The sequence below is a fragment of the Mus caroli genome, chromosome X (genome assembly GCF_900094665.2).
Source record: "Mus caroli chromosome X, CAROLI_EIJ_v1.1, whole genome shotgun sequence".
In the NCBI taxonomy this organism is placed as follows: Eukaryota; Metazoa; Chordata; class Mammalia; order Rodentia; family Muridae; genus Mus; species Mus caroli.
In genome coordinates this window covers 124,432,467-124,443,780 of record NC_034589.1, presented here as the reverse complement: position 1 = coordinate 124,443,780, position 11,314 = coordinate 124,432,467, and the positions used below count along the sequence as shown (strand labels likewise).

Here is an 11,314-nt window from a genome sequence, read left to right as displayed (position 1 = left end):
GCCTCTGCCTCTGCCTCTGCCTCTGCCTCTGCCTCTGCCTCTGCCTCTGCCTCTGCCTCCCAAGTGCTGGGATTAAAGGCATGCACCACCACGCCCAGCTTTTGCTTTTGCTTTGAATCTCCTCTCTATCTGGTTTTGACCATGGCTTTCTGACACTGGCTCTCTGTCTCTGCCTCAGGCTTTCTGGTTCAGACTTTCTGGCTCTGGCTCTCCTCTGGCTCTCTGGCTTCTGGCTTAGGCTCTGCCTATGGCTCTGGCTCTGGCTCTGGCTTTGTCTGTCTCTGGATCGCTGCCTTTCTTGCTTTCTGGCTCTGTCTATGGTTCTTTTTCTGGAATTGGATCTCTGGGTCTCTGCCTCTGTCTCTCACTATAGTTCTCTGGCTTGCCGGCTCTCTGGCTCTGGCTTTCACTGTAGCTCTCATGCTATGGCTCTGCCCCTGGCCTCTGGCTCTCTGACTCTCTGGCTCTCTGGCTTTGAATCTGACTGTAGCTTCAGGTATGACTCTCTGCATTTGGGTCTGGCTATGACTCTGACTCCTTGGCTCTCTCCTGGCTATGACTCTGACTCTCTGGCTTTCTGTTTCTATGGATCTTTTTTATGGCACTGTCTCTGGATATGGGTCTGGTCTCTAGATCTGGTTCTGGTCCTGGCTCTGGTCCTTGCTCTGCCTATGGCTCTGGCTTTCAGGTTCTTGGTTTAGCTCTTTAGATATATGTTGCTGACCCTCTGGCTCTGATGCTGGCTCTAGCTCTCTGGCTCTGGCTCTCTCTAGTTTTTGCTCTGGATTTCTGGCTATCTAGCTCTATCTGTGGCTCTGTGCCTGGTTCTGGCTTTGGCTCTTGGCTCTCTACTCTGGCTATGACTGTCAATCTTTGGCTCTGGTTCTCTGGTTGTGGCTCTGGTGCTCTGTCTCTCAGCTGTATCTTTACTTCTGGCTCTCACTCAGGCTCTATGACTTTATGACTCTATTTATGTGTATGTCTCTGTTTTTGTATTTAGCTCTCTGATTTCTTTTGATAACTAATACACTAATACCATTTTTTTTTTTTTTTAGAGAACCAGCTTGCAGCAATTTCTAATGATGATACAGGAAAAGTTAACGAAGTTTCCAAACCGAGTGTTGCTTCTGAAATCACTGTAGAAAAGAATGATTTACCTGAAGACAGGTATATATTTTATTAATAGATTGATTGACTAGGTGAATGAATGCTCTTCTTGGTATAATTACATAGCATAGATGATTTTTGGTCATGTTTGATTTGTTTTATTAAAACATGAAGGGATTGAGTCTGTCTTAAATAGTATTAAATAGAACAGCACAATAAGCTTTATAATTATTTAATGTAAAAGTGTTCAAATCACTAGTAGAAGGCTCAGCAGTTAAGAGCACTGGCTGCTCTTCCAGAGGACTTGGATTCAGTTCCCAGAGCCCAAAATGACTGCTCATATTGCAACTTCACTTCCAGTGTATCTGACATTCTCATACAAATCTCCATGCAGGCAAAACACTGATACAAACATAAAAACTACACATGGTCAAATGGGGATTAAAAAAATGATCTAATGGCTAAGCCCTGTTACTTTACAAACATGAGGACCTAAATTCAAATCCCCAGAACCCATGTAAAATATGGCATGGTGTTGTCTACTTATGCCCTATACCCAAGCTATATGTGCAGCAGAGACAAAGGATTATTGGGTGACCAAGTCAGCTCAGTCACTCAACTGGATCTCAAGGGAGGGAGTAAGGATTGAAAAGAAAAAAACAACAACAAACAATTAGACAAAACTATAACATGACTCCAGCCAGTGCTGAGACTGAATCAGCTTTATTCTTTTCTAGTCTACTTTTATATCATTCTAGGTACATCCAAAATAACATGGCCAGTTCTTAGATCAAAGACAAAGTAGCCAAGCAAAGTAATAAACAAGGAGATCACACAATATATTCGTTAAGTGTAGTAAGCAAAAGGGTCACACAAGGTAATAATTAAGTAAAGTAATAAGCAATCAACAACTGGGCCTTTCTGGCTGCCACCAATTAAAGGTCCTGTCTCAAGGGAATAAGGTGGAGAGTGACAGAATAAGATATATAACATCCTCCAGCCTCTACATGTAAACTCCCAGAGAAGCACATAGATTACATATACAGAGGCAACAGTCACATACATACAGGCACACAAGGTGGGACAATATCAGATTATATATAAATACCAAATAAACCAATGTAATTATTGTCAAAATGTTAAGTATTGCGTTTTAGTGAAGAATTTCAGATCTTTGCATATAAACTTGAAGGGTAGAGTTACTAGAAGGTAGCCCTAACTTTCTGTAAATTAAGTTTGTGCAGATAGACAACTTTTCTTTTTTCAATTTTGATTTTGTTTTCTCTATGTGGGTATATTGTCTCATATGTCTGTGCACCACATGCATGCAGTGCCCAAGAAGAACAGAAAAGGGCACTGCATACCCCAGGACAAGAGTTATAGACAGTTGTGAGCTGCCATGTGGTTGTGGGATTCAAGCCTTGGCCCTGGAGATGAGCTGCCAGGGCTCTTAACCACTGAAACATCTCTCTAACCCCATAAATAACTTCTCTAATAATGACATTACCATTTGTCATGAGTAAGAAGTTTCAGATTTATATTTTCTAACTTAATAAGAAAACCAAGCCTTGTTGATGTTCTTCATAATTATATTGATTCAATTCAATTACATTATATTGATATTGAGGTACATAAAGGAGTCTTTCCAAAGCATTTAAATGTGAGCTAGAAAATGGCTTAGAAGGTAAGGGTGCTTTCAGTTGACCTATTTGATCCTAGAGACTCACGTGGTGGAAGGAGAGAACCAACTTATATAATCTATCCTCTTACCACCAAACAGATTCTGTGACACTTTGCATGTGTGCACATGTACACACACAATGTAAGTAAGCATGAAGAGTTAAAAGAATACTTTTTTGCCAGAATGTTATTTAATAGCTTTTTAAATTTCCCACCTTGAATGCCTCATTTATTGACATTCTAGGGATTCTGTTATTAAAGCACCATCTTGGTTCTTGTGATTCTTGTGTATGTTGCATTTATTTTGTTTGTTGCTAATAATGACACATGCAAAACACATTTTTATGAATAGAGTTTTCACCAAAACAGGAAGGATCTTCTTAGTTCAATTCATAGTCCCTAGAATCTGAGTTATATTTATTTTCTCTAAATTTACTTTGGGGATTAGGAATGATACTAATTAGAGATAACAGTACTTAATGGAAACACCATTGTCATTCTTTTGTTTAACACACATTTATTGAGTACTTATTAGATGGAATGTAGAATGTTGGGTGCTGAGAACATTAGAGGTAAGATGTTCTCTTTCCCATTGAGAGGTTCTTGTAGAATAGATAATCCATGTGCTATAGTGCAGAGGGGTAATTTCTCTCATAGCTAGCGAATTGAGTTCTTCATGAGCATGGAGTTTCATGGGAGACTATCAGGGAAGACTGTCTTGAAGTCATACCACTTGAGTTAAATCTCAAGAGTATGACTCAGTATATTTTATGTGAAAAGTATGTGAAAAGTACTCTCTTAAGAGGAAATGTCTCTCCAAGGGCATAGAAAGGTAGAAAGTAATAATAATCACTCCAAAGCGATTATTATTGCTTCAGAGCAAGGTGTTGCAAGAAGGAAGGATTCAAAGTTAGGGAATGTTGACAGAATAGCATCATGCTGAGTAGTTGAGGTTATGCATCTGGCTTCTGTTATCAAGTTCTTGAAAGATATTAGATGAAAAGTACAGGATGAACAAACAGATTTGGATTTTTTGGGAAATCATTGACTTTTAGCAAAGACATGTTACAAATTGGAGCAAGATGGTCACTTTATAGACTATTGTAAATGTACAGGATGTTTGGTTAAGAAGGGTTCCAGAGACACTTAGTAAACCGACTCTGGAATTTGTTGACCAGATGGATAGTAAGGGGTAGTAACTGTGGAGTTCAAAACTCTGGAACATGTAAGATGAGTGATAGTTGATCTCCACATACAAGTTAGATTGATATATTGGGGAGAAACTTGACATTTTGGTATCATTTGTATTTATAAACAAATTGTTCACTGTTATTGCAAAAGTGTTTTGAGAAAAAGTAAACCTCCTGGTTTTAGGAGTAGGGTAAGTGAAGAGCAGGTTAGAAAGGGGGAAGTAGTAAATTTTATTTAGTCCTTCTGTGAAGTGTATGAAATCCTTCAGCATTATAAACATTAAAAAAATCCTCCCCCACACTTCAGACCTAGGTGAAAAATATCACGTACTATGTATATGGAAATATATATGAAGCCACACATCTAGGCTAGATGCAGAATTAAGGTCAAAATTCAGAGTCCCAATATTAGTTTATGCTTCTTACAGAGGGAGAGGGAAAGGGAGGAAAAGGAGAGAAGAACAGGGAGGAGGAGAGGAGGGAGAGATGGAGGAGGGAGAGAGAGAGGGAGGAGAAGGAGGAGGGAGAGGGAGAGGGAGAGGGAGAAAGAGAACACAGAGAGAACAGAGACAGATACAACCTAAGAAAAATATTGAGGGAGAGAGAGACAGAGAGACAGAGAGACAGAGACAGAGAGATGTGTATTGAGGGGGGAGAGAGAAAGAGACAAACAAACACAGGGAGATATTGGGAGGAAGGGAAGGACAGAGGGAGAAAGTAGGGCATTTGGTTGAGGGGCAGGGAGACAGAGAATGAGTGCCATTCTGGTATCATTTTGAGAGGATCCAAGGGTGTTTGTTGTTTTTCATCTGAGACTAACTACAGTTAAATTTTCAGCACTTCTCAAATCATAATTCCTTTCTGGTCTATCAGTTTGTTTGTTTGTTTCTCCACGATTTTAACTACTGTTTGAAGGATCATGATCCTGTATCAAACGTCTAGGTAAAAGTCAGTTTTCACATTTAACTTTCTTAATAGTCCAGAAAGCCAATTCGTGGAGAAAATGTACAATGCATTTTGGGACCACTTGAGAGATCAACTGTCACAAACTCCTCCTGACTTTTCTTCTGTTCTTGAACTTATAAAAAACATAAAACAGGTGAGTAACCAGCTTTCTCTATGTTGCTATAAAGTCCCAGGACCACCTTAGACCTTGGATTATTAATATTCATATTATTAATGGTCTAAGTAGCTTACTGTATGAACATATATGGGGTGTATTGACTTCCATTTGTTCGTATGAAATACAGTTTGAAGTTTAGGTAACTACTTTTTAAACATAATGTATCATCCGATAAAACATTTTTACTCAACTTCTACTATGTTTTAAGTGTTCCAGAAACACACACACACACACACACACACACACACACACACACACACAAAGAACCATTGTCCACAAGGGATTTATATTTTAAGTAAAAAAAAAGCTATTTCAAGTGATCATTTAAAGAGTAACTTGCTTACCAAGTAGTGATAGTGGCGCACACCTTTAATCCCAGCACTTGGGAGGCAGACACAGACAGATCTCTGAGTTTGAGGCCAGCCTGGTCTACAGACTGAGTTACAGGACAGCTAGGTCTACACAGTGAGACCTTGTCTCAGAAAAAGGAAACACTGAAAAAGAATACCTTGCTTATTTGCCTTTCCTTTTTGGAGTAAAACATCTAACATTGCCGTTAACTTTTGTTAAGGGCATCATCATTTTGTGGAGGTGAATATGTTGTTGTAGTTTATAGTTAACTGTTGCCCCAGTCTTATTTTTATTTATGATTTTAATGTCATTTCCCTTGAAAATAATGACTTACTATAATTTCCATGAAACCTAGAATTATAATGATCTTTGAAACAGAGGGAAATTTAGAGACTCATTTTCTTGACACCCTAGAAAATGAAGTTTGACATGCCTTTATCTTGAAAGTACTCTTCACTGGGTGCATGTTTAGGATTCTAAACATAATGTGGCTCCTTTGATTTTTTTTTCCTTTGGGCAGATTTTAATGTCACTACTATTACCACGTCAGAATCTTCTAAGAAATGATATTAAAGAGGCACTGGATTTGGATCTCCTCAAACAAGAAACCGAGCACGGGGCTCTGGATATTCTGCATCTCTCCCACTATATTCTCAACTTTATGGCCCTCATGTGCGCACCACTTAGGGATGAAGCTGTAAAGGAATTAGAAAGCATAAAAGATCCAGTACAGTTACTGAGGCAAGCATAGAATCATGCTCTTTTAGTGTACTTTCTGTTGTTAATAACATGATATCTCATTATGAGTAAATTACAAAGAGAAAAGTAAATAGAAGTCCAAGGCTGAGGGGTTGCATCCAATGAAAGTGCTGTGTCTGGTGGAATCTTGAAGTGTTAAAGAAAAAAAAAAGAATGCCACAGTATGAAAGAAGGAAGAGAGAGGGAGGGGGAAGGAAGAGGGAGGGGAGTTGGAGGAGGAGGGGGAGGGGAGAGGGAGGGGAGGAGGAGGAGGGAGAAGGGGAGGGGGAGGGGCAGAGTGGGAGGGAGAGAGAGACTTATTCTCTCTGTTTTGAGAAATCATTTCTATTCAATCATGGCAGTTTCTAGATTGCCATTCTTGTATAATCCTGGTGATGGTCTAAAGGCTTCATTTATAAACTTGATAACTGGATTAAGCTTTCCACTCTCTCAGTATCTCACAGCTGGGATTGAAGTTTACTAGTTTTTTTAGCAGTAACCTATTTTCCAACAATACCATACTCTGCTCCTGAAATCTACCTTATTATGTACCATGAAAGAAAATTTGAGCCAAATATTTTAATAGACTTCTGTCTTATGCTGAAGACATGGCTAACATAAGTTTTCACTTCTATTTTCTACTTTTACTTTATAAATTTTAACAATTTATTTATTTTAAATTATTTTATTTTATGTTTATGAACATCTTGCCTGCAAAAATGAATATATGTGCACAATGTGTATGCCCAGTACTTGCTATGGCCAGAAGGCAATGTTGGTTCTCTGGAACTGCAGTTATAGATATTTCTAACCCATCATGTGACTTCTGGGAATGAATCCAGTCCTCTGTAAGAACAACAAGTGCCATTAATAGCTGAGCAACCTCTCCAACCACTCTTCTTTAATATTTTTGAATTTCATACTATACACAATGCATATTATTCTTTATTATCCCTCTTTCAATCTTGCTGATCCATTTTTTCTTCTCAATTACTCCTCTTCTGAAGTTTGTTTCTGATTTTATGCAGTATGTGCCCATATATCTGTAACTGTTACATTTTTGTGATTGTAATGGCCTTGCCAAATCCAGAAGATAGCATTTTCTATTACTCCTCTTCATCCTTTGGCTCTAACAGTCTTTCCATCTTATCTTCTATAATGCCTGCTGAACCATGGGAGTGATGGTATGTATGCCTTTTTTATGTCTAGGCACTCATTAATCACTTACTTTAGCACTTTGACCAGCTGAGTCTCCACATTAGCTGTTACACAGTGTGTAAAACATATTCTATGTCCCAGGCCAAGATGCACTACCTTTTTACTGCCCTTTTACTTGGTAAGGGCAGTCAGTGTCTCTGGTTGATTTTTATGCCATGTAAATGAACACTGAGATTCCATACATTTCATGAAATGCTCTTAAGGCATTTAAATATAGTGATAATTCTACAGATATCCATCCACCCCAGCTCACGTGTTCTTCTATTTCTCCCAGTCTGAACTCTGCAAAAACAGAAATGAAGACTTTCATTGTTTCACAGCTAAAACATAGAAAAAAAATGATATGAGTTGGAAATTAATCACCCACATTCCAACCTTTCATAGAAAATTGTTAGTGCTGTGGTGAATTTTCCTTCTCTTAACTACCCTTTTCCAAATGTAGTAGGGTAGCCACAGTGCAAAGAGCTCTAGAATGGTTGTTGAAATGTCATACTATGTGTCTCTTTTTAGCTCTGCTGCCAACTCACCCTTTGGCCTTTGGTCCCTGAATGGTGTATTTATTTATGTCTTATTCAGTTTCATAAAGAGTTTTTCCAAAAAAAGGCATTTAAATAGTTTTTGTCAGGCTAACACATAGTTTTACTGGGCTCATCCTGTATGAGGCATGGTTATGAATTTGAGTCTCTTACTTGTAGCATTCCGTACAGGGATGTTCTATAGTGCTGGACTCTTGGGAGGCTGCCCAGCAGCTCCACTAGGCATTGCCATGTGTGTGGATACTCTGTGAACTCTACCTCTACGGCAGACTTTTGCCTAAGCTGCCAGATTGTTTCATATATGTTTTTGAAACCAAGATGGAGACTGTTATTGCTTCGTAGCTCATGTATTCTGCGTGCTTTCGTAATTAATGCCACTAGGGCATTATTAAGGCTTACCATTGTGTTTTTCAGACTTTTTGAGTGGAGTCATAGTCCATCCTAATATATGCCTGAGCTTGTTTGCACTGTGGTAGTTGTGCTGGCTGAGGGGCACTATACTGAAATTCAGGGAGCAGAGTCTCTAGGTTTTCTTGCCAAGCAAAAGGTGACATCCTGTAGGTATATAATCTTGCAATAAAGATTCTTATTTGCCTTGAAGATCTTTGAAATTCATTGGGAGGTGTATTTCCCATTGTTGTGTGACCAGCATACAATTTCCTTCTGTCGACACTCATCTCATTAGAAAAGGAATTACTTGGGCATATTTGGTTTGATCCTATTGGGATTTTACTATTTACATTGTCAGTTTTAATTTTTCAAGTTAGTCTACTCTCCTTATGTTTCAATTTTTTTTCTTTTTTTCTTTTCATGTATTTCTGCATGTGATTAAAACTAGTCAGGTAACTCCTTCAGTATCATGCTGAGAAAATTCTATTGCCTAATATCTTAGGACATTGTTCTCAAAAGTTACATTCTGTAAAACACTTTGAATTTGGACACAATTGAAAGTATTTGCTCCTTCATATCAAGGGCTACTTTTAAGGTACTTTCCTATAAGGTAAGGCTATCTGTTTTCCAGTGAGACTTCTCATTTTAATTTGCATCTTCATCATAATGGTCTTTAGTATCTATATTTCTGCCAAAATTTTGATAATGAATATTTTAGTAATGTCCAAAAGCATCAAACATATTACAAATATTCTTCCCTTCTTAGCCCTCATTCAAGTCATCCTTAACACCACAGTCACATTAACAACCCTTTTTTTCATGTCTTTGATTTTTAAAATTTTTTTTCCAATTTTTTATTAGGTATTTACTTCATTCACATTTCAAATGCTATCCTGAAAGTCCCCTATACCCTCCCCCCACCCTGCTCCCCTACCCACCTACTCCCACTTCTTGGCTCTGGCGTTCTCCTTTACTGAGGCATATAAAGTTTGCAAGTCCAATGGGCCTCTCTTTCCAGTGATGGCCGACTAGGCCATCTTCTGCTCCATATGCAGCTAGAGACACGAGCTCTGGGGTACTGGTTAGTTCATATTGTTGTTCCACCTATAGGGTTGCAGACCCTTCAGCTCCTTGGGTACTTTTTCTAGCTCCTCCATTGGGGGCTCTGTAACAACCCTTTTTTATAGCCTGTTTCTTTAAATGTTTAGATTCTGCCCATTTTCTACATTTTCAGGTATTTGGTGGATCAGCAGTCCAAATTTTCAACAGTACTCTTCTCCCTTAGTTTATTTTGTTGTGCTCAGGGAAAATACTCAAGTGTTTGCAATTTCTCAAAAGCATAGATGTATTTCTTACAGTTCTGGAGGTGAGGGTATTCTTGATACATTATAACATGATAAATAGCATTATCTAGTCAAATAAAACAACATTAAATTCTGAGCCTCATGCCCTTTTATAATATAATCTACTTATTTGTAAAACTGAAGCCCTCATGACAACTCTTATTAGGCCCCTACTCAAAGCAACTAATGTTTTTTTTTTTTGATTATGTGTTCAAATACTAGCTACTTTTAAATGAAATCAGTACTTTTCAGTTCCTTTCCTATACTCAATACTGGGATTTTATTATTCTTTCCTTGAGTTCCACTTTTGAACACCAGATTTCCTTTGAAACTAAATGTTCTGTATTTGTCTGTGACAGGAGTATCTTCCACGTTCTAGGCCTGATGAAAATGGATATGGTGAACTATAGTATTAAAAACATTCAACCATATTTACAAGAACATTCCATACAATGTGAACGAGCTAAATTTCAAGAACTCCTTGACAAACAGCCTGGTATGTTTAAAATTTAACTAGAGGGGGAACTTGGCTTCTAATTTTTTTTTTGCAGTGTTTTCTATTTTGAATAAAAAGTTTACTTCTTGGGTCAAGCGTTAAGAGCAGAAAAAATTTCCAAAACAGAAAGGCCTATGCAAATCACTTTAAAAAATAAATTTATTCTTTGATAATTTCATAGATGTACATGGTATAATCTGATCAGTCTCAAGACCAGCCTTTCTTATGCCCTCCCACTACCACAACTTCCCTTTTAAAGAATTCCCTCTCTTACCTTCATGACTTTTGTTTTATCATCACCTGAGTTTGAAGATTACCTGCATCATCATGGGTATAGAACCATCCACTGGAGTAGGAGCATCTCACTTGGTGGTAGATCATTGAATGACTGACTCCTCCTCCTCCAGTAGCCATCAAAGTAGTTCTTGAAATACAGTGCAGCCCTATGAGCCCTTCCCCTACCCACAGTTGGGTTTTGTCAGATCCAATCTTATGCAGACTCAGTACAGCTTAACTATCTCAGTTGCTTTGAGAACACAATTGCAATAACCACATCATGTCCAGAACATAACAATCCATTGCCCTCCTGTTTGTCATCCCACTTTCGTACTGTTTCTGCCTCCTCTTCTATAATTCCTGAGCTTTGGAGAGGGTGTGCTAGATGTTTGGTTTAGAGCAGAGTGTACAACAGTTGCTTATTGTTACAACTTTGAGAAGCCCCAATCTTTGGACTAATTGGTGTTTACTGCAAAAGGAAGCATTATCTGCTCAAGGCTGCAAAGAGCACATATCTGTGCATTTATACATAAATACATAGAGGCAAGTTGACAATCTTTTTTATTTAGAAAAATGGGTGAATAGGTCCACCTCTAGGGAGTATGAGTTCCTTGCCTGTGAATTTTTGCCAGTTATACAAAGCCATGCATGAACTCCCTCCTATGGAGTGGGTCTCACATCCTCCTAGAAAGTTGTTGATTGCCTCCATGCTGGTCATGCTGGTATAGTAGATCTGGTCTGGAATATTGGTATTGGAGTAAACAAGGTCCACAGGTTGGTTTGGAGTTTGCCACCAGCTGTGTGCAGAGTGCCTTCTTGGACTATGAAAGCTCTTCCGGAAGGAAATAACCAGTAATGTTTTCTTC

At 38.4% G+C, this 11,314-nt stretch overlaps 1 protein-coding gene across 1 annotated transcript in view; it reads left to right on the top strand.

Moving 5' to 3' along the window:
• Positions 1-11,314, top strand: part of LOC110286775 (T-complex protein 11 X-linked protein 2-like) — a 39,018-nt gene that overhangs the window by 22,716 nt on the left and 4,988 nt on the right. The window contains exons 3-6 of the mRNA XM_021153362.1: positions 1,056-1,167; positions 4,956-5,076; positions 5,972-6,192; positions 10,036-10,172. Of these exons, the coding sequence (XP_021009021.1) occupies positions 1,056-1,167; positions 4,956-5,076; positions 5,972-6,192; positions 10,036-10,172 (591 nt within the window). The remainder of the gene's footprint in view (positions 1-1,055; positions 1,168-4,955; positions 5,077-5,971; positions 6,193-10,035; positions 10,173-11,314) is intronic.